The 24706-nt window shown below is 36.5% G+C and overlaps 1 protein-coding gene across 5 annotated transcripts in view; it reads right to left on the bottom strand.

Annotated features, from left to right (window-relative positions):
• The window catches only part of OFD1 (OFD1 centriole and centriolar satellite protein), a 30105-nt gene that overhangs the window by 484 nt on the left and 4915 nt on the right, over nt 1–24706 (bottom strand). For 2 of the 5 annotated variants that reach the window (XM_062488029.1, XM_062488032.1), the window contains 16 exons: nt 24040–24176; nt 21842–22015; nt 19847–19953; nt 18858–18977; nt 16463–16536; nt 15728–15819; nt 15392–15581; nt 14605–14735; nt 14124–14235; nt 12003–12632; nt 9611–9743; nt 6732–6832; nt 3265–3384; nt 2080–2228; nt 1300–1470; nt 628–695 (listed from right to left, as the gene is read on the bottom strand). In XM_062488029.1, coding sequence (XP_062344013.1) covers nt 628–695; nt 1300–1470; nt 2080–2228; nt 3265–3384; nt 6732–6832; nt 9611–9743; nt 12003–12632; nt 14124–14235; nt 14605–14735; nt 15392–15581; nt 15728–15819; nt 16463–16536; nt 18858–18977; nt 19847–19953; nt 21842–22015; nt 24040–24176 — 2509 coding nt within the window. Of the gene's footprint in view, nt 1–627; nt 696–1299; nt 1471–1763; nt 1898–2079; nt 2229–3264; nt 3385–6731; nt 6833–9610; nt 9744–12002; nt 12633–14123; nt 14236–14604; nt 14736–15391; nt 15582–15727; nt 15820–16462; nt 16537–18857; nt 18978–19846; nt 19954–21841; nt 22016–24039; nt 24177–24706 lie in introns of those variants that run through there. The other 3 variants (XM_062488030.1, XM_062488031.1, XR_009932993.1) reach the window with 3 other exon arrangements.

The raw sequence follows: 24706 nt of genomic DNA, 5'->3' as shown, positions 1-24706 counted from the left end.
TGTTGTTTTTTTTTTTCCCTAAGTGCTCCACATTTTTTGCTTGTTTTCAATTCTACATCTTTGAATAAACTGAAAGATTTGGATAAGGATTGTTTTTCTCTTGCAAGCAACTAAAACACATATCTGCATTTATCAATGCCGAGAGAGAACCCGAGGAAATGCCTGGCAGACAAAATCTCTGAATAAATTCTCTTAAAAGTCCACAGTGCTACTGAAAAATCAAAGCCAGGAATAGACTATGGGCGACGTGCAGCACAGACAAACCTTCAGCCAGGGTGTCATCATCACCCAAGAACAATCCCTCAAACTCCAGCTCTCTGTGAAGGAAGTTGGATGCTGCTCAAGTGCAGATAAAAAGTTTTGAGTGCCACAACTACTGAAACAGATCATTGAGTAACTCAGATGTGAGTTCCATTCAGTGCTTAACTTGGATGTACAAGAATTGGAAGGATCTTCAATCTTTCCTATACAATTGCTTTTGATTAATAGTTTATTTTGGTTTCTAAGAAAGCACCTGTCTCTTAACATAATTCATACTAAAACTATTAAAACTATATATTAACAAATAATTAATAATAATTCTAAGTTAATATGGAGTACTAGAAGGGATTAATACATGAGCCTTACCTGTCATTTTCAGTAGATAGAAGTCCTTCTGAAGGTGACATTTCTCCTGTTTCTTCTTTTTTTGAATCCTGGTAACCAAGAGAAAAATACATTTTCTCTACCCAGCTGTAAAGTCAAAGTGACCTAATAATAGCATCTATTTTTATGCTCATAACTGAAAATAAAAATCTTCTGAAGGACCAACCCTATCTCTACAAATGCTACATTGGATCTAGAGTAATAACACTTTGGAAATTTAGATTGGGATCATGTCTGAACAGCATCCTGCATTCCTTCACTGAAGTAATGTCCACCCATACCTCTTCTTTAAAAGTCCAATTTTCCATTTTGCAAGAATAAATTCAGTTGTGTTAGAGGAACACAACCTGACGTGTGTAGGTTCAAATTGTATTTAATTACAGTTTAAGCTAAAAATTGAGGACATTTAAATACTGTGCTAGTGCCTTAAAAAACAAAGCCCCCACCCAGAGGACACCAGCAACCCTTAGAGAAGTTTCTTCTGAATCATCACGCTTTTCCAGTACAAATCCAAACACTCTGCTCTGCAGGTTGTTATATGAAGTTTATAAATGAAGAAATTAAAATGTGAATATTGTTTTCATTCTAAGCTTGCCCAACAAGACTCAAATTTGGTCAGTAATATTTTTGGGACCATGTTTAAAGAATAATCACCTTGTTTGCCAGTTCCTGCTCTCTGCTCTGCTGAATTATTCTCATGTATTTTTCTAATGGATTGGAAGGAGGATCCTTTGCATCATTTTCAGCAGCAGTGTAACTGTGCTCAGATTTTACTCCCTCTTTATCTTCTGTTTCTTCATTTGTTTTCATCAAGTCTTTGATACACTATTAAAACACAAAAATAAAAATCAGTACTGATTATAAAAATGCATTTATACCTTACTACCTGCAACACATGCTGAATTTCATGTTAAACTCAGTAAAACACACCAGTGTCTAAGCAGCATTAAACAGGACCTAAAAATCCAGAACACTATTTAAACACTAAGTGTTTAAGCTCAAAGGGATATAAGTAAACTCAAGGTCTCCTTTATACCCTCTGCTTCCCAGAATACCCTGGACATCCTGACTGAGGCTAATGAACAGATGGACATTAACATATTCTGGTGGTGTCCCACCTGCAGTGGCCACACCACAGAGACAGCAAATGTTCAGCTTGTTCCAACAGCATGGTGACAGTGGCCATAAAACTCTATCTTCCAGTTACATGAAGCAGGGAAGGAAAGGCATCTGTTTCCACTGAAAAAATCACCTGGCATAAGGAGACGCTCTAGTGAGATTGTTTCATCACACAAGTACATAAAATAACGTAGCCTCTACTACTTTCACTTCATGGAATAAAAATCTACTTTTAACCAAGTAACACATATAACAATCCTAAAGTGCAAGACACTACAAAGCTGCATTACTGCCAGAAATTAATTAAATTACCACCTCTTTGTCAAGCTTTTCCACTTCTTTTTGCTCGCTTTCCAACGCTTCCTGTTGTTCTTTTTCTCTCTGTTCTTCTGTTGCTTGCCTTTCTTCTAAGTTTTTCTCAACTTCTCTGTTCTGTTCTTCAATCTGCCTTTGATCCAGCACTGCTGTGAAAAATTATTTCAACATCTGTAATTTGATTTATGTAGTTCAGTAATCACTACAAGAGCATACAAATAAGTACCAGGTTCCTGTAGAACATTAACAGTAAATGAAAAACAACTGGACATATTGTTTGTGCATACACCAAGCTTATTCTTGGGTATTGGGCAATGTGTTTTCCCACCCCTAAACATTTTTTAGTCTGATAAATGACCTACCAAGAAGTAAGGAGTAGAGCCAAAGTACAGCCCAGAGATTTGACAGATCTGTGCATTTCTCATTCCTTTCATGAGCATTCCCATTAAACCTCCCAAAGCCCATGTTACTATATTCTTTCTCCCTCTGCAATGTGTTGGATACAACTCTTTATATTTATAAAGCAGAATATTTAAAACCCCTGGGAAAATTATTGCAGGACACGCTGCTGATGTGACCAACGTATTGAAAAAGCTGTCTACAAAGAATAGCATTGGACAGCAATGAGATGGGCAAACTAAGGACTGGAAATCGTAAGAAGCTAGAAAGCTCTTCTCTAAGTAAAAAGAACCATAATGTTTCCATCTAGAAAAATTAGAAAAGCAGCATATGCTGACTGTATACAATGAGATATTAATCTAGACAAAGAATTAAAACTGCGTTGTGATAACAGAGTCAAGAATAAATGTTTTTAAAGTCTACACAAGAAGCACATAAAAGACTTCAAAACATCTAATGTCTCATTCCTATCAAGAGCAGAAATTATATTTAATAACTTTCCTAAAGAAAAAATAATAATCTCACAAGAGGCTGGACAGGGGGTGGGATGGGTGGCAAGAATGTTTAAATTAAAAGCAAATTTAGCTAAAACCAGGATCAAAAAAAGTCATACAGAAAAGCAAAGGAAAACACTCCTTTCTCTGTATTACAGACATGGTACTTTCTGGAAAATTTTTCAACCATTCCAGCCTACATACCTACAGATTCTTAAATATTTGGCTTTCTGTGTTACACACTTGACATTTAAAAAGGGCACTTTCTTTTGTCTCTGAGCTGAGAACTCACTTAAGTCCTGCAGTGAAGTGGCTGTTGCTGGCACAGGGGCTGTGACACAGTTTCCATCTGCAATGTTCCCAGATGGATGCAAGACATCACTTTCACACTCCTCTGGTATGTCCCCCTGATCTGGAGAAGAAATTCAAACAATGGCTTCATTATTCTGTAATTGCAAAAGTGGAGCACAGCAATGGACACAGAGTGTGGGAATGGCTAAATTAGAGCACAAAAATATCAGCACTAATTGAGCATTTTCCTTTCAACTTGATCATCTCCCTGAGAATTAAGAATTACCATAGGCTGTACTTGCTTCCTTAATTACAGAATTGTTAGTTTTGAAATTAGCTATTGGAACACATCTGTTTATAAAGCCTAAACTGAAGAAATACACAACAGAAACCCAAGATGTTTTCATTTCTTTACATAATCAAGACACAACTCACAGAAGAATTGTATGTCCAAGTTCAGCTCATTGTTTTTATGCATATAAAAATAATCTTTAACTATCTGGTCACACAGTCTTTAATGGGGTCCTTGCTTTCTTCAGTGCACAGGATGGATGCTGCTAATGCACATTTTCTACATTATACTATCTTCTCCATGAGCAAGGTTGGCTCTGAATTCACAAAAACACAACTACTGTCCTTCCTTTTTGATCATTGCTGTGATATTCAACTGCTTTTAAATTACTCTCTTGCAAAGTATGCAGACTGCTATTATCTCGTTTGACGGGAGACAGAAAGAAAAGAGACAAAACGTGATGTGGCCATTACCTCTAGATAGACACCCTGAAATACACAGGACTATTCTCCCAAGCACTTTGTGTAACACAGCACAGATACTCTATGTATCTCTCTAGGTTTTGTGTAAAGCTTTTGAAAACATCAGTTTTCATCCTTCATACACTAGCAATGTCTCAAGCATTGTTGTTTTTCACATTATAATATAAGTGAAATATTTTGCATGAAAAAACCCAAGTCAACCAAATTGATCAGCCTCTCTCTCTCTTAATAATCTGAATTTCTTTAAATTAAAACTCTTTTAAAGGAACTATAGATGAAAGCATAACAGAAAATTTCTGTCAAGCTGTCATTCTAACCAAGTTAGGAGAATGTTTTCAGTTTCCTACCAAAGCAAGAGGAGTTCCTATCAGCTTCACCTAGGAAAATAAATTTTATATATGAGGTGTTTTGTAAGACCAAAATAATGGGCTACCACACTCAAAAGAAAATCTATTATGTTTTGTTGCTCTCTCTAAATTACAAAGCTATCAACAACATTATTTTCAGATGAGGCACCAATAAGCATCAGGTGTATTTAAATCATAAAAAAATTCATAAATTTGTCCTGGTTAAATATTGCTTCTAACTTCAAAATGACTGCTACAACATAAACAGACAAAAGAACCCAAACCAGAACCATTAATAGCAAAAAACATCTTAAATTAACTACTCTGCAAGTGAGAAAAAAGGTAACTGTACACTTTCACTCCCTTTTTAAGGGTGGACAGCAAGAGATGCATTATTCCCTTAAGACGAGCACATCACCTAAAAGCAGCTGCTGCCAAGAGAATCTGCTGATCTTTTCTTTCTAGAAATTACTCACAGTAGGACTAAAAGACTTCCATATTTTCTGGTATCTCCTTTAAGTCATTTTTACTGTTATCAACTTCATCCTTCATCTTTTTCTGTATTTACTTCTTAGATTTTACATTCTTACCCACCTCTCCCTGCAATTTCTTCTGAGCCACCTCCTCCCCTTTTCAGCCAATCTCATTTCCTGCTACATACTGAGATTGTCTTTTGATGCAGGCTCGCCCAACTAAAGTACTGTTGATTGAGAAATCATCAGCGTAACTGAACTCTTAAAATTACTGACCACCACACATCACCAAATGATTCATTAGTACCTTATTTGGGCACAGCATCTACTCAGCCCGAATTGCCAAGAAAATGCCAGTCTCTTGTCATATGTAATAAAATAAAAGTGAAATATGTAATGTATTCCCAAAAGTCTCCACTACAAAATTAAACAAATAAATGTTAGTCTAATTAAAATGTGAGATGAGTAGAAACCATTACTGTTTACAGGCTTGGTTCACAATCAAATAATGCATTTAAAGCTTATAAAAAGGAAACTAAATGAGATAAATAAAACCAACTGAGTAATGAGTAAAGCTTCACAGAGAAATGCACAGCTGAAGCATTATCTTCTGCTAGTTATCACTAAATGCTATCAACACATCTGCAGTTTAAACAAGCATCTTTTTTTATACTGAAAGCCATCTTCTCACAGGGTCAGGAGAGTGAGCAAGGGCTCCACTCCATCTTCCATATGACCTAACCACAACCAAAAGAACAAGCAGTCTGGGACCCAGGAAAACACTCACACCCATTAGAATTGCTTATTTCTAAGAAAATATCCCTAACTCTCCCAGACAACAATCACAGTCTCTTCACCAACTATGAGTTTAGTTACACCTCACAATGCCACATGTCCACCAAGCCTCAGGACTTTACAGACCTCATGAAATCTGGAAATAGGAAATGTTAGCTGGCTATTCACATCTTCCTCATTGACAACTTCACTTACTTTAAACCCACAGTTTAATGGGAGATAAGGCTGCTATGGTTCAACATTAGGATGTCACTCAAGTGCTTAAAAACTAAGTAAGGCCAGTAACTGTGCTTCTATTTCTCACTCCCTATACAAATGGCTATAATGGACATCAAGTTTGATTACCCTCCTCTTTCTACATTACCTTAGTTATGTCAAAGAGAGAAGGAAACATTTTATAGCACACAACCAACAGAGAGCAGAAATGCAAATAAATAAAATGCTGACCTCGGTGAAAAAAAAAAGTTAGGACAAAATTTAGGTACCAGTAACTGAACCACATTTCAAAACTACTCAGAGATGCTCATTAATGACAGTATAATTGCAAGAGTTCTTCCCACATTTACACACAACCTAAAGCAACTTCTAATTCATACTACTATTTAAGCCTCAGTTACTGAAGGAAAAACCAAGAGTGCATGCAATAGTTACAGAAAATTATCTTTAGGCTTATAACCTGGTTCTAATTTATGCAGCAAATACAAAAAAACCTCCATTTATTTCACATACTAATACACTTTTGTTTAAAGAAAAATTCTACATTTTAAAACATTCCAAAGCAACTGTCAGACCTACAGCATTAATCAGCACATGGTTATGCAAGATTTCTGAACCAATTTATGTTACTAATTTCAGAAACAACTCAATTTAATGTCTGCTTATTACTACCACGCTTACCTAAAGATGCAAGAATGAAGAAAATTAATCCCTCATAATCTGAAATATTTGTTTTCCCTAATTACAAAATCAGTCAGATTTTTTTCTCTTCATCTACAGTCTTAAAACTATGAAGACAATTGTCTTTTAACTGTTAAGCCCTAAGGTATTAAACAAACTGCCTGAAATGCACTAAAACTTACCTTCAAGAGTATAAATGTGTTCTTCAAGATCCTCATACCTTAGTTTCTCTGGTTTGTGGGTATCACTGAGATGTTGTTTGTCTGTCTGTTGACTCTGAAATCTAAAAAAATAAGGAAGAATATAAATAAATTAATAAATATAAATGCTGAACTTTTAAGCAGATAGCAATCTAAAATTCACTCACAACAGACTAAACCAAACCTAAAATCCATGAAACTTCCTGACTCAAATTTAGGGTATTTAAATCCAGTTCTCTAACTTTTATCAAAAGTCCACACCATTCCCTCAACCTTTCCCCAAGGTCTTGATGCAACGTAAATTATATTAAAACAAAATAAAAGGAGTAAGAAAAAACATCAAAAAAGTAGAAATACAATGAATTGTGACAGACAACTGAAATTAAGAAATTTGCCTTTTTAAGGTCTGTGTTACAGTTGAATTCCTATTTTGATGTCATCTTAACAGATGTGCTTGAAATGTATTAGGATTAAATGTCTGGCAAAACAGAGATGCAAGGGTGAAAATCTGGGTTCTATCAAAATGGGGTTAGTGCCCTCATTCTAAATCCCCATTTATCTCATCAGAAAGATAATGTGCAAGAACAATGTCTCCCACGTGACCCAGCTACTAAACTGACCAGAACCAGAACAGCAAAAGGAGTGCAGGTCACTAATGAAATTCAGCATCAGCACTTCATAAAGGAGCTTACTTCACACCAGCTGGTGCTCTTCATCATAGCCTGTTTGTGCTCACCATTTCTAAGGAATACCAATCTTCCACAGGGCAAAAGTGGAGAACAAACAATACAAAATACACCCCCAACAATGAGATTTGTTCATAAACAAAAAAGTGAATCTGGGCACAGACAAATAAATCTGCACTGCCAGAAGGATAGTTCAGTGATGTCAGTGGGGAAAAATACCCTGTAAATTAAATAGGACAGAGAAAATGAAATTTCAAGATTTTGGAAATCTCTTTCATGATCTGAGTTTTTTCTTCAAAGAAATGGTTAAGTGCTAAATCGTTCTTAAGGGTGCAAAGTTCAAGGGCACATATGTCACTTTCTTCAACACTGTGTCCTGCAACAGTGCTAGAAAGGGAGAACCCACTGCTTCAGTAACAACCCTCAACTGGTTTCTTCAGGCTTAAATAAATAAACAAACAAAAAATTAGGTAATAATCTGCCTTATCACTCCAGTCTTCCTGTCCATGTTTACTGGCTTCCTTCATACCACTCATACCTTGGAATATAAATAAACAAGGAGCTCCTGTAGTTGCAGAAGCAATTGTTCTTTGCCACGGACTGAGGTCTGACTTCTAACAGCTTGTCACAGATGTTGCAGCATCATATTCACTTTTCTTCCCTTTCCAAAGAAGTTCCCATTGCCACTTAAAATCTACAGGTCATAAACTAATCCCACAGTACACATCAGTGATGTGGCATTTGCCTAATAATAAGAGTAAATAATTGAAAAAGCCCACACATGCATTTCTCAAATATTTCATGTAACACAAAATAGTCCAAAGCACATTACATTAGCCAATATGCAACAAAAGAATGTTTTTCTTTTAAGAAAGTCTTGGAAAAGCAGCAAGTTCAAGACAATTATTAGGACCTTATGCCCTGGCTTTGTCCTAAGAAACCCAAGAAAGCAACAACAAACTATAGCTGCCTTCCCAGACCCAGGTCTGTCCTCTGCAACACAACTTGCTCTTATGTCCACTCTTCAAGCAGGATGGAGTCTATAAAATCCTTCAAAGAACAACAGTCCCTCACAGGATTACAGCATTTCCCCCTGTCACCTTAACGTGCAGGTTAACATACAACCTTCACTTTTTAAGGTCTGTCAGAGAAGTACAAGAAATCTGAAACATACCACAGAAAATGTGAATGGGTAGGGAAAGGAGACACGCTCTCAAGGGAATACTTAAAGGAAACTGACTTCACAAACCCTAAATATCCCAACAGCTCATTTTGAAGACAAAAAACATATAGGCTCTCCCAAAATTCTAACCAGACAGAAGGTGCTCTCTGCATTAAATGTATGTTCAGGCCTTGATAACAAAATAAGAAAGGCCTACACATGCCTGCTAGACCTGCCCCAGCACAGGCTGTCTTTCGTCTGCCATCAAATCAGGAATGATGGCTGGCAGGTTAAGGACAATTCAGTTGTCTCTCTCTAGGAAAAAATATTAAAAGTTAAATCCTAGACTGCTTCTGAAGACACGTATTCAGGCTTCTTAGTTTTGTACAGTGGAGGCAACACTGGCCACTAAGAACAGAAGAACTCCAGACATGGAAATAGGAGATACAGAGACAAAAGAATAGTCATTTTAATGCAGCCTAATTTTGTCAAGTTATTAATTTACCTTAAAAAGGTCTTAAAAAAAAAACAATAAAAAAAGAGAAGAATTGCACTACCCATCCCACAAGAAAAGGAGACTGAACAATCCTACTTTGAAAACAGGCATGTTAACAAGCTCTTCAGAGAGAGAAAAGAATTAATAAATTTAGCACTACAGCTTGTTAATGAATGAAGTGAGAACGTACAATTGCTTTGATTTAAATAAACAGGAAGCAGAAATTCAAATGCTTCAGTTAGTAAAAGCTCATCAGTCTGGTCACAGATGTGAAAAACAGAGACACAGTAAAGAGACATGGCTTTGCTCAGAGCAAACCAAAGTTTTGGGTTTTTTTATAACTAGGTTCCACTTGAGGCATGATATTCAAAATAGAAATCTTTATTCATCTTTAGAAAAGTTTTCACTTATAAAATTAATGGTTTGCTTGATCTGTAAAAGCAGCTAGCAACTGAGCAATTAGATAAGCATTCCTTTAAAAAGCAGTTTAAAAATATTGCTTTGTAAACAATGTTACCTGATTTTCTGGCCATGACTGGATGGTGAGGAAGGAACAGATTCGGAAGATGAAAGCGAATATGGCTTTGAAATAGGAGAAAGAACCTGGTCAACACTCCGCTGTGAAGAGGTAAGGGATAAGCTCTTGATGTCTGCAGAATAAAAATCCCAAAATTTGTATTAGTTATTTGTCCTACTGTTTCTCAGGCAAGGCTGGTTGTACAACACATGCATTATTGGTTCACTGGTTCATATAAGTCCACTGTGTGGACTTAGGAAGGAAAACAGTCAAATGCATGATTTAATTTAAAGGCAAAGAAAAAACTGAATAATCCTTCCACTTGCAGGTTATGCAGGAAAACAGCTGTTGGATCTGCCAACTCTAAGTATTTTTGAGGACATATTCTTCCTTTCGTTTTCCAGAGACAGGTGCTGACAACTGAGCTGCACTTAACCTCACTTAAAGGAAAAACAAATCTGACTTACATGCATAGTATCTTCTACCTCTTTAAATTTACCCTGAGTTGTCAGACTGGTATTTCCAACAGCACCATGAAGCTCCGCAACAGCTTCCAGAACAACTTACGAGTTTTCTAGTAAGACCACACCTGGTGCAGCCATCACTAGCAGAAAAGAAAAACATATATACCAGTATAAATGCACTCCTCAGAAGACCTATGAGAGTGAAGTGACATCTCAGTGGGGAAGCAATCCCAGTGGGAGCTGACAAATCCCACTAACAGTGCAGTTAGCATTGAAGCCAACCTCAATATCCTATCACCCAGCTGCAGCCTGGTTTCCTCCACTCCACACCACTCCATTTCTGTAACTCCAGAGTCAGGCAATGCACTCCTTTATTACTCAATTCTTACTTCTCTCCAGACGCAGTCAGTTTTGTGCATTAAGCAAAGAACAGATCCAATGGAAAAAAAGAGATCTGCCATCCTGTAACTAGCTTCTGAAAAGGACAGAGACAGGAAGGATTGTTCAGGTGATGCACACAAGTATAGTTTTAACATTTCCTAACTTTTCAACAAAACCCTAGTAATGTGAAAATTTTTGTCTGTGTGCAGTGTTAAGCAAATAGTCTGTGGGTACTTTATAGAGAAGCTGACAGAGGGAATTTATAACACGAAAGATTGCTTCGGAAGTTCAAGTCTCAAAGATGTTTTCAGTAAGAGTATGATGCTCTACATGCAGAAACACAGGGATGGCCACAATCAATCAGTGTTTGTAACCTGTTTCTAACAGTGCCCATTACCAAACAAACTAAAGTAAAACTGAAAAAGGAGAATACTTGTATCCTGCTTCTGGCAACACTCACCCTAACCTTTCTCCAATCAACACTTGTTTGGATCCTCCTGACAGAAATTTTATTCCTGCAGCTATACTTCTTCCCACAGAAGCAATTAATTACACAACTTACTCATGGTATGAAAAAACATTTAATTTTACTTCCTTTCAATGTCACACGATTCTGAGGTCTGTTAAACGGTAATCAGTTGATCCATTTTCACCTTTTTCACATCGCACATTGTTTTCCAGATTTCCCACAAGACATCTCAACCACCTTTCTTCCAAACTAAGCTGCCCTTGTATTTCATGTTCCTTAATGGAGAACCTGATCATTACCTCTTTTTTTGTTGTTATTGTCTCTTTTTTTCATCCTATTAAATCAACTTTGAGCCAGGGTGAAAAAAAAAAATTGTATCACTCAAGAAGCAGATGTACTGCAGATTTGAAACAAGACTTTTAAAAAAATTTTGTTTATATTTTGCTTGCTTTTCTGAGTACTGTTCTCAAAATAAAAAATACTAATCAATTATTAGAAACTGTGATATTAATAGCAAATTAAATTTTTTCAAACACTAAATCCTTCCTCCTTACAATTGCTCAGGAGTATTTTATAAAGATGTCACAGCAAAAAGAATAAACAAAAGGAAAACTGGACTTTTCAGACTGGAAGGCTCAATTTAAGAGAAGCCAAAGACATCTTCAGCCACACACTTTTAACTACAACAGTCAAATAACAGGTTAGAAATATAGGAGGGTGAAGAAACTACAACGAATGTTGCGAAGTTGTTACACTTAATAGTAAGTTTAGAATGAAACTCTTCTTAAGTACATCTTAAGGTTACACCGGATTTACATGGTGTAGTCGTCTCTTGAAAGCTCCCTAGAGCACGTTTAACTTCCCTCAACATACTTCTCCAGTCCTTGTTTCCAGGAAGAAGCAATATTCCAAGCAGCTGGTACATTCAGTCTCCTGCAAAACCACATCTCCTGATTTCTCCTGCATGTTAGCAATTAACGAGTGAACAAGTTACACTGCTAAACCCTTCTGTTCCCAGAGCACAAGAGGAAGAGTAAGTAAAGCCCATTACTGCACCCCACTACCAATTGTGACTTACCATCTGGAACCTTCTTGTTACTGAGGTCCCTCTTCGGTTTGGAAATGGGAGTAGAAGAAAGGCGCCTTGGAGATGCTCCTCGGTGTGGCGACGTTAAGGGAGTTTTAAAGATATCGGCCTGCCCGGTTCTTTTGATGTGTTCCTCGTCTCTTGGACTGCTCAGAGGGGAACGCGGGGAGCTGGGATTATCCTCTAGCAGTTCCTGCTGGGTAGTCAAAGGGTGTCTACCAAGAGGACACCGCAGAATTAAAGGAGGCTGCATCTTCCTTGGCGTTCTGCTTGCAGCTGCATTCAGCATGACTCTGTGTTGGTAACTCCTGTAGGCTTCATCCAGGTACTCGGCCTCCTTTTCCAGCTCCTTCACCCTGGCGCGGGCCCGTGCCACGCACTCCAGGTCTGGGTCCGGGGAAGCGCTGCGTGGCTGCAGGCAGGCAGGCCCCGGCACAGCGCCCAGCGTCCCCACCTCGGGCGGCGCCGGCGTCCTGGGGAACGCCCCATCCACGTAAATGTCGTGGGGCACGATCCTGTCACCGAGGAAGTCCAGGACGGAGCGGTCGACGAGCGATGGCTTTGGGTTCCGGTACACCTCATTCTCCAGAGCTAAACGGTAGCAAGAGAAAGTGAGTGACACTAAAGAGAGAGCGAGAGAGAGAGAGAGAGAGAGAGGGAGTCCGACAGCAAAGCAAAAATAGCAATACATGCCATTTAAATTCCAATTTCTTCAAAATTATACTTGGAATAATGGAAAAATAATGGAATAACGGAATTGGCTTACATTTTGAGAATTTTAAATGGTTTAATTGAAATTGATTTAAATGTATTGTTAATGTAGCTCCAAAGCTGCAAATTACCACTGCTATTTCTCAAATATATAATTCTTCCATGTAAAACCACCGTTAAGCATGTACTCTACAATGTTATTTTTTAAATTATGTTTAAGTAAATAAATAAACATGAAAACATTACCACTTTGGACATGTTATATCTAATCATGCTAGTAAAGTCTAAGGAGCACAGGGCGTGCCACAAGTCTTAAGAGCCTCCTTTATTTAAATAAAAAATAGTTTAGGAGAAAAACAACAGCACACAGACAATGCTTCTGTTGTTTATTTTTCTATTTTTTCGTTAAAAGTACTCTAAAATTGTTGGTTAAACTGAATGTTTTGGGGCAGTCTGCTTCCTTGCAATTGCATACTTCAACAAGCCCAAAAGACCAGTCTATAGGGCTGTATCTTTCAGCAAATTTACAACCTGGTTTTTATTCTTCGTAAATGGTTCTTCAATGACTTCATTAACTCTGATGTAAAATAAAAGTTCCTACAGTACTTTCAGTAATTTAATTAAAATATGTATTTGCCATTTTGACATAAAAAATTCCAATTCCAAATAGTACCAATACGTGTACCATAAATGTACGTATCAGTCTAGTGAATAGTATAAATCATAAAATATTGCATATACTGAACTAGGAGGCAAAACATGCTGTATGTAATGTATAATCATTGCAGAATTGAATTCCGTATTTTTATATTACATATATATACCAACCCTTTTATTTGTAATACTTGATATTAGCAATTTGACAGACAGGCATCTTTGAAAGTACATTTCTTCTGCAGACTGAATTGCTTTATGTAAGTGCCCCTGATTCTAACACCCATATGAGATAAGCTAAGCATAAGTTAAGCAAAAGTTATTAGACTTGACTAAATCTGTGTAAGAGTCAGACTTAAGTTTCTGAGATACAAAATCAATTTTCAAACTGATTATTTTTTTTACGAACATTCAAGGATCAAAACACATTAAAACACAAGTTGCCTGCTAGAAAATGTTGTTTATGTTGCCAGCAAACACTAATGTCCTTATATTGAGGAAAAACAGACAGCAAAAATATGCAAATGCTCAGGAAGGAGTATTTTCCTTCCTCCTATAGCTTTGTTTTCTGAAAGGAGGTTGCAATGAGTCTCCTTTTTAAACTGGGCTTTAAATAGATTTTGATTTTAAACTTTAAAATCTACTCCCTGGTGATGTGTTAGTTCTACACAACCACAGATTTTTTAAGCTTCTGGAACTTCTTACACTTTTCCATCATAAAGGACTGCTCTGGTGTAAGATACAAACCTGCCTGTGTTTGTTTCACTTGCAGTTTCAGTTCTTCAACCTGCACATTTAACTTCCTGACAGTAGCTTCAGAGTCTAACAGTTGGGCCTTTAACTGGGTACAACGCTCAATCTATAGGAAATCAAGAGAAAAACAAAAGACAGTGTAATTCATACAACACAATCTCAACTGGCTGAATACTTGGTTTCTAAATGTTTTTCAGGTGCAGTATCCTACTGAAACATAGTATCCTACTGAAGCTCAGCACCCACAATTTGGTGACTCAAGTAACACTTACTTGATTATGTTGGGTTGGTTTTATTTTTTGGTAGTTTTTTTGGTGTGGTGATGTTTTGTTTTCTTTAGAGTTGTTTACATAAAAATAAGAACAGTACAAACAACCCTTGTAACTGCAGGCCAAATGGCCTGCACAGGCAGATGGGTAATTGTGAAAGAGATGACAGAAGATAAGATTAAAATAGTTTAGAAATAATAATTTACCTCACTTTGTAGCTGTTTTTCCAACATCTGCTTATGACTTTCAAATTCATCCAGCACCAGCTTCTTAGAATGCTCCACTCTCCTCAGCTCCGCCTGGCAGGCCAAGTACTCTGCCGAGGGCTGGGACAGCTCTACCCCAAAAGGGAAACACCAGACACTCAGACAAAGAATAACAAGTGTGCACTTTTCTACACGATACCCCATGAACATGTAAAGCTGATTTGATTTTAGGCACACAAGAAGACTTTGTCTGAATAAAGTACTCGGGGATATTTTTCTTCTTCCTTTTACAAAGGACCAAAATCTTTGTTGGGGTAGTCCTTTAAGAACTAGACCCAGACTGTACTACACTGGAAGAAAAACACATATTCTCACCTTATGTAACTGCACACACATCTCTACTCTCCTGTAATCTGAAATGCACAATTAAAAATACTTTGCATTTATTACTGCAGTCAAGCAAACAAATAATAATGCGATGCACTTTTGCCATCATTAACCATACTAATGCTATAGTCAGAAATATCACACTGCTTTTTTCAGAGGGTGAAAAGGATATCCTCCCATGTCATAGCTACTGCTTAATTCAGGATTTCTCCCATACAGACATATAAAAGAAAATAAGCTTATGCCAAGAACTGCTCAATTATACACAAACAGTAGCTTGGGCTTCATGCAAAGTACTAGCAAACATAATATAAAGAAAGCATTTTAATGAAAATTTACTTCTAAACAAATACTTGGAGAGAAACATAATGAAGAAAACAACTAAATCATTCACACTGACTGTCTCGAAGATGCTGGTTCTCACTCCGAGTTTCATCCAACTGTTGCCTAAGTAGTTTATTCTGCACTTGGAGCTCCAATTTTTCCTCCTTTAGCAAAGGATAGTCTGATACCTCTTTCAGTTTTTCTGTCAACAACTGATTCTGTTTATTTACCAACAGAACCTGGGCCTTCACTGACTCCAAATCCAGCTGCAGATAAAGAACAGTTTAGAAGCTTATGAAGCGCTGTCCTTCTTAAAAATTATTTTTATTTCACATTTTCTTTTTTATTTCTAATATACCTCAACCATACCAATTAGAATACAGGCTTTCTTTAAATTCATATTTACAATTACCTCAAGCTCTTTGGTGCGTGATACAGCTTGCTTGAGCTCCTCCTTTTTTGAATTAACAGCAATGGCTTCTTCTTGCAAAAGCATAGCTTTCTCTGCAGGGAGGATTACAAATGCTGAATTAAAATTAGCAGAGTTTTACAGTAAAAAACTGTATCAGCAGAAAACAGTTTCAAGGTGCTAAACCCAAAATTCAATTTAAGACATAAAAATGACTGAATGTCATACACACGCTTTCAAAATAAGTAAATTAAGTTGTATATACAAATGCATACATATGCATATACACATTCAGAATTAAGTAAATCAAATTCATACGCCTGTGATACATCATTTCTTACACATCCCCAACTTAAAACTCTAACCCTGTTCCTGTTCCAGCTCCCTTCCGCAAGCTCCAATTAAACATCTTGTGGACAATAAATGCAGAAACTGGCAACTGTGCCAGGGTACAGTACCAGAGCTCAGTTAAAGCCAGAATGAGCTAGCAGGATTTCTGAGGGAAACAGGACACTGAAAAACCAGGAATGCTTTGCAGCCTCTGTGCAAAGAAGCAGTTTTTGATTCCCAGTGCATTCTGAACAGCAGGAGTTGCTGAACTGTCACTCTTCTGATGGCTCTTCTGTCCCTTATACCACTGAACACCAGGACGGTTCAGTAACAGTAATGGTTTGGCATATGACAGTAAAAGCTCTAGAGATAAACAGGTACTTTTACCAATCTCAGAAAGATGGTTACCTTTATTTTTTTTTTCATCTGCAATAACTTTATTGGTTCTGGCTAGGTATTCTTCTTTTAGTTCAAGCTGGTATCTAGAAACAAAAAGAATTATGTATTCCCAAAGGATGTGTGTGCACACATGCACAGGCATTTGTGTTAATTCCATTGTTTCCCAAACTAAACTATAATCACAACATCATTTATTGACAAAATTAACTATCACAGAGACACCAAAATGGTTAGAAAGGGCCCTTGCCAATGATCTCATTCAACCACCTCATCAAAAAGCCAGACTATTAAAACCTGTACTGCAGGACAGATGTGGCTCTTCCTAGACAAGTCTTGAAAACCTCAAAGAACATATATTCACCATCTCCCTGTACCAATGCTGCAGTACTCTCCCAGTAGATTTTCTCCTTACATCCAAGCTAAATCTCCCAAGTCACAACTTCCAGCCCCTGTGATATGAACTCAGAGGTCACATTTGGGAGTCCAACTCAAATGAACTATCTGACAGATTTTACCAAGCCCTTTCCAGTTTCTTCATGACTTTTCTGAACTGGGGAGCCCAAATCTGGGCATGGTATTCCCAGCAGAGTGTTCCTGGGGTACCTTTCAAGGGACAGTAAGTTCTCTCAGTCTGATGGCCATGCTGCTTCTAATTTTACCTATCATACTGTTTTGCCTTATTTGGCAGAGCATGCTGCTGGCTCAAAATCAATCTGGCATTCACTGTAACTTACCCACCTCCTCTTCAGAAATGCAGTTTCTCAGTCAAGTTCTTTTCCCCATTTATACAACCTCATAGGGCTATTCTGCCCCGAGCACTGAGCTTTGTAGTCTCCCTTGTTAAAATTCCTACAATTTACACTGGCACGATTCCCAACCTTGTCAAAATCTGCCTGAACTGAATCTCTGCCATTTGTTGTAGAAATTATTCCTCTTAATTAAGTCTCACGTTCAAAGCTGAGGATGCCCTGTGCCCATATCCAGCTGAAGGTATTGGACAATAAGGGCCCCAGAAGAGGCCCCAGGGCTCTCTGCACACCACCAGTCAGCAGCCAGACACTGAGCACTGCTCAGGTACACCACTATTCACAGCCCACTTGTTATCCAACAGTGTCATTGCACTGAACTGGAATTTACAGGAGCTAAGAAAGCTCAGCATTCTACATGACTGGGACATAATTATAAATTACTTCAGATAGAGCCAAATCCATCCTCCTACATTTCTGCAAACGGTCCACACCACTCAGATCCTTCTCCCAAATATGGCATTTAATGTTTACTGCAAAAATAAAAAAAATATAATTGATTTGCTAGCAAGCATGACTACTTCTGTATAATAAAACCAGTAGTTCTTTAATACTTCTCATCAATGATTTGGGACAAATGGACACGGATCTTGTCTTTCTGAGCACCTGCAGCATGCCTTAAAATCTTTTGTTTGTTAATAAAACAAGCCAAGCAGCAGTTTATCCTTTAAATGCTTTGCTTCTCCTCATGTACTGAAATAACTTTGCAATCACTATTTGTTACTAGCCGTAAGGTGAGTCAGGTAGTTGCATTTCACTGTTCTGTAACAAAACCATCAAATGCTGAGGGATTATTTTTACCAAAACCTACTATCAACATCTTTGCTTTTTAATTCAAAGACTTAAAACCACAAATAATACTGCTCACTGACTTGCAATAAAAAGCAATGATACGTCAGTCACTTGCTTTAACTGCCTCACTGAGACAGGTTCATGACATGCCAAGAGCACCTGGTATCAAGGAGCCCTCCAAGTGACCACGGTACTACAAGGAAGTACAATAGCAAAGTTAGGAAATACCCACTGCAATACCCCAAAAGAAGTCACAGGTGACTGCCAATTTCTTAAGATCAAGTTCAGCAGAAAGTAACCAATAAGAGGGATATCTGTATCACAGAATCCCTCTTCAGAAATGGGAAGTGGTGAAGATAAGAGCCAGTCTGTCTGTGCAATGGACTAGTATGTCTCTCACTCCTTTTCCAGGAAACTTGTAACATCTCTTTAATGCTGATTTCCCCTTCACACCTCTCCTACATTCATAAAATGGTCAGTTCCTTTAACTGTGGTCAAAGGAAGTAACTAATACTGCTTCAGATCCTCTTATCTAAATATATAAGCTAATGTCAGAGCTCTTTTCCAGATATTGACACAAAATTTAAACAACAGCAATAATATAACCTATAACCAAAACGGAATTATTTTCTATAGCAAACTTACTAGCAAATAGCTAAGCAGTAATGTAAAAGATTCAATGTGACTAAAACAAAAGTGCACATTTTCAGAGTCCTTGCTTGGCTATGCTTTTCAAAATAAATCCTATAGAATTTATTAACTCTATTTTCATAGAAAAGATTATGTGTGCTATTAGAGAAAATTACTTTAAGAGTTCTGTCTTCAGCTTTTGGTCATATGTCTCCTCTATGTTCTTCACAGCAACCTCACGACGCCGAAGTGCATCTTCTATAGCTTTATTTTTCTCCTCCTGAACTTTCTGGGTGCTGAAATATCCAGAAATATACAGACAATGACCAGTTATAAAGTCAAAGTTTTAGTTTGGGGGTTTGTTTCTTTTTCACAATAACATTTATAGACATATAAGGTCAACGTGCTTGTTTGGGATACTGCAGCAATTTGAAATCATCATCAGACTCTGTCCCTGTAGTTCATTAAGAACATGGAGATGTGACACAAACTAAACTGCCCCATTTAAAATTCAGTACCAATCAATTAAGCAGCTATCCCGGGTAAAACCCTGGCTCACTTTCCCACAGCAGAAACACTTCAGAGGAAACAGTGCTGAGCATGCTAGTCTATCAGCACCCTCTGCTGGGTTGATGAAAAAAAACAAGTTTTTGTTACCAGGATACTCATTTTGCTATGAAAAACAGATGACAAAATAACAACATTAGGTAGTATTGAAAGTTTGGCCAAAAATGGATTAGTTACTTTTTTCATTTATCTAAAGAAAATGGATCTTATTAAGGACAAACAATTAAAAAAAAAAATCAACCCCAAAACATAGCACTAATGAGGCAAAATATTAATGTGCATATCTCACAAGTGTTAGGGTTACAAACTGTGTTGTTTGGGGGTTGGGTTTTTTTAATTTAAGTACTTGAAAGTAAACATCTGATTCCTTCAAAGCAATGCTGGACTGTTTTGGTTGGATGAGGTGGAATAGAAAAAAAACCCCAGAAACATCTTTTTGTATGGGGTATCCCTGCTAATACAAGTATACAATACTGCTCTAAGTGCAAAGCATAACTTCTGGGATATGTAATCTCTTTCAACATCACAAAGCAGAAACATCTGAGGCAAGTTTTGCAGAAGCATCATTCAGCATCATACATATCCTTCAGCAACTTACATTTCAAATGCCTCCATCCTTTGCTTCAGTTCTGCCTCCCTGGTCCTTATGGCTTCAATATCTTTCAATAGACTTTGTCTCTGAGCATACACTTCCTTTGCTTCTATCTGAATCACAAAATATTATCCTTAGTTTTACTTCACTGTAAAACTTCATTTACTGTTTAACACTCAAAAGGATCTTCTTCAGGGACTGACTGATCCTACTCCCATAAATAATATTTAGGTAGTCATTATATGAAATAACATCTGGAATCAATTTTAAGTATGTTTTTAATTCCCTTTCTATTTTCACTCAGAGTAAAAATGTTTTAGATGGAGTCACTTCTGCCTAACCATAAATACCCATCCTTTAAGAAATAACACTGATTAAAACTCAAGTGAAAGGAATTTTTTTTTTTTAAATTTCAGAATAAACATATTCAAACACTTAACTTTTTTTTTAATAAACGAGTTTTGTATGTTCTTCACAAAAATGTAGTTGAACTAACAAATACCAAAACCCACTAATAAAACATCACTTAAAAATCTGAAACTGAGTACATCAACAGCCTTTCAGATTTTGCAGTTTAATTTACAGAATTCATAAAAATTGTAAAGGGGATTCTCCAAGTGATGAACATATTAACAACAAAACCTACATATCATATTAATAAAAATGGGGGGTTTTGCCTTTAAGCACAAAAGACATTATTTCTCTCAAAAAAAAAAAGTCTAACAAGAAAATTATGATTTTGCCATATGGACCCTTATATCAACTTTGAAAGCCATGTGCATTTGACAGCACTGACAGATTCAGCTGCTGCTCCTGGTACAAAAAATAGAGCAGTTTTTCAAGCCACATTTCCTGCACATAAAGTGAAGGGGTAAATGACCTGACATCTTTAATGTAAATATATCTGAACTCTGTTAAAACAATCCCCAGGTAAATTAAGCATAAAGTTCTCAGTGAGTGAAGAAGCTGACAAGAAAATTCAAATATTTATACACAATACCTGACAGATATATTGACCTAGTCATTGGTAGGGCTTTTTAAAATTACTGAATTAATTTCATACCACAGAAGAATGCTGATAGCATAACATAAATTTTTTTTTTGTCAGCTACAAAGTACATAACCATGAAATAAATTCATGGCATGGTGATATAACGTTTAATATTATAGTAATTTACATAGAAACCTGCATAACTGCTTTGTTAACCAATACTACATATTCTTGGAAACTAACAAGACAAACAAAACCTTAAAACCACCACACCAAAGCAAAAGCACAGCAATTGTGGATGACTATTACTTGGATATGAAGGTCTACTGCAGATAGCAGGCATGTGGCAAAGCAAACAGGCAACAGAAGAGCAAATAAACTATTCTTTCAAAAACTTAGAAGCAACAGCCTGAGATCAGGATAAACAGTTGAGAACTACCCACAAATTATTGTGTGCTGTAGAAACAGTTACTACCCTGGCAAAACACCAAGAGTTAACAGCCCAGAGGAGTAACTCATCAACAAAAGTGCTCAAAAAAATGAAACGAGATGCCAGCTTACAGTAAAGATGGTTATTCATAATATTCAATATATAAAACCAAACAGAAACAGCATATCTGTACCATATTTATTCCATTTAGTTAAAGTCTTCTGAACAGCTAAAAGAATTTAAGAGTGTAACTAAATGCTATATTCAACTTTCTGTGAAAAAAACATCAGTGATCTGAATTCAGCAAAATTATTAAAACAGATTTAGAAGTATTTATTACATTTAGATCCAACTTGCAGAACTGCTCCTTTTCCAGCCATCTCTACTTAGGTCTTTGACCATACTCATTCTTGCAGTTGCAAATGCATTCCCCTATTTATAAGAACAAATGTGAATTCAAAGTTTTCCTTAATAAGCCAAGTAAGATCTGAAGGTAAACCTCCCAAACATAAAAGAACAGTGTAAACCACTCAATGAATCATTTTGCAATAGATTAGGAAAAAAATACTTGTAACTTTACCTCTTGTTGCTTTTGAAGCCTCTCAATAGCATTCTTTTCACGAGAAATCAAGGCTTCAGACTTTGCTTGATGCATCTTCTCTAACTCATGGCGCAGCTCAGAGATTTCTTTCTGGGTCTGCACTTTCTCCTCCATTTTGATCTTTGCTATTTCAACTTCTTTAAAATGTTCAAGCTTTTACACAAAGGAGGAAGGGAGGGTTAAATAGGGTCATCTTCAAATAAAAAAAGATAATTCATCCTACGACAATGCAAAATTACACCTTGAAATTCTTGTTAGGAAATGATAAATTAAATAATAATTAATTACCATGATAGAAGTATGCTAGCAGCACATACTATCTGCACATCTTACATAGTTTTCATGTGTTTATCTAGCATCCCAAAGCAGATCTTACACAAAACTATCAGCTTTAAGAGCAGAACAGAAGCCTATGAAGAACAAATGCACTGCAGGAGTAATACTCAGCTTGGACTTAAGGAATGGTCACAGTCTTTACTCCTCCTCTAACACTTGTACTGTCCCAAAGAACCACTTTTGACTAGTGATTCAAGAATTGGCAGAAACAGACCCACATCCTGAATTGCTAAGAAACCACAGAAATTCACGTAGACATAAAAAGAAATGCCAGAAATGTAAAAAAATGCAGAACACACAACTTCATCTAAAGAGGCTTACAGAAAGAGAAGTCCCAATTCACTGACTTCTAAGCACAACTGGAAACAAGTAAATGCATACAAACAGGAAAGCACAAATCTTTCAACTGCACAGAAGAATCACTGGGAGCATGACTCCATACAGTGTGTGAAGGACAATATATGTGAGACCAAATGGGATTACAGAAAATGGAAAGCAAGCATACAAGACAAAAAATGTGAAGAAAAACTGAGCAAAAGAATCAAAAGAGAATGTCAAAAAAATTGTGAGAAAATATTGAAGAGTGGAAAAGGCATGGTGGGAATGTTTGATCAAGGAATTCAAGTCTGCGAGCATAAATTTTGTGAAAAATTAAATAATGAGACAGTACAGCATCACTTGCATATATACAAATTTGATTAGAAATGTCTTACAGTAATTCACATCACGTTGCTAAGGAATTCATGTAAAGCTAACTGAATTCAGAAGAGATCTACATCTGCTTAAGATTCCCATCTCCTTCGTTATAACTGGTTTGCTTAAACTGATACAAACTTAATGACACAGAAATTAACATGTTCTACGTACTAAAAAAAGACAGCTGGGGAATAAAGACTAAAAGAATAATGAAGGTAGAAGAGAGGATTAACCCTCCATCTTTCTACCTATCTGGCTAAATAAATGATGACTACACTGAGTGCCTTTAAAAGTGTGTGGAAGAATTCTGATGATTAGATTATCATTTTTATATCCCAATGAACGATTGATCTTGACAGATATTAAAGAAAAATATATTGAAAAGAAATATAGTTGATTTATATTTTCTATCCAAATAAACTGATGATCTTGACAGAAATCTATGGAAAAGAAAAAAGATGCATTTGAATGAAACACAGTATATTCCCTCTGGTCCATCTTTCAGACAGAAGGATTATCAAAGGATTATGTGACAAAATTTTAATCTTATTTCCAAAATGATGGAAAATTCTGTAGAAGAGTTGTCTTCAATTACAGGAAAAAAATTCAGAAATTATTCATAATACTGTCTGTTATGACTTTAGAGTTTCTGTGCAATGCTCTGAAATAGAATGCAAATTCTCATCAGTATTAAAAATTAATTATTTGTCAAGCTACACAACAGCAATTCCCACCTCTCAGTTGCTATGCATCATACTGAAATTCAAGCATCAAAATCTTAACTGGGAAGGAAAATTAAAATTGTGATATAAACATTTCTCCATAAAACAAAATCATCAAATAGCAGATAAAATTTACCAAATTAAGACAACCTGAGTAAGTAAATGCCGTGTTACAAATTAATATTAGAATTAATGAAAATTAATTCTGTGCACATTTAACAAAATGGGAGATGACAAATATACACATTTTATCATCAAATATCATCAATATGAAAACAGATACTGGATTAATTTAGCCTTTTGTGCTTGTTATAACTAAGTATTAGATCTTTTTTTTCAATTTGCCATAAGTATTAAAAGTTTGCAATGTGTAAAGTCAAAATCAACAAATGTCTCCCTCAAATTTATACACCAGAGTTATACCTTTTGATGCATTTCTTCTTGAAGCTGCTTCTCTATTTCTTTTCTATATTCATTAAGTTTTACTTCTAAAGATTCATATTTCTGATGCTGAGGATAGTAGTCTGCAAACTGTTCGTCAATCAGTTGAAGCTTCTCAGCTACAAAAAAAGTAACACATCCCCCAGAATTTAAAAGCACTTGCTGTAGTTACCTTCCCAAAGCCTGCAGGAACGTCACTCTGCAGGACATTCCTCAGCTTATCCAAGCAGCACTATCCTAGAAATACTTGTGTGGCACATAAGCAGAGGCAGTACAGAAATGCCATTTATCTGCTTTATATATTCATACAAACATAACATATACCTAGGTGGAGGCACTTGGCTGTTTAGGCACTATTTGTGGTATTATACAGTCATTCATCCTCTTTACCATGGGTGGACAAGAATTTCATTCTGTATGCAACTTTCAGCATTTTTTGTATTCATATATGAATAATAGCATGCATATTACACATTCAAGAACTCCCAATATATGCCTAACTTGCTCACAGAAAGAAGGCATGCATTTACAATTCTGTTCTCCAGAACTTATTTCAGCACATAACATTTATAGTCCATTTTTCATAGGTCTCAGCTAAATGCCTAAAACACGACTGATATTTAAAAAAAAAAATCCTATCCCAATTTTC

This window comes from Cinclus cinclus, chromosome 2 (genome assembly GCF_963662255.1).
Source record: "Cinclus cinclus chromosome 2, bCinCin1.1, whole genome shotgun sequence".
Taxonomy (NCBI): Eukaryota; Metazoa; Chordata; class Aves; order Passeriformes; family Cinclidae; genus Cinclus; species Cinclus cinclus.
The sequence above is the reverse complement of the archived record's forward strand: the minus strand, read 5'-3'. Positions and strand labels throughout refer to the sequence as shown.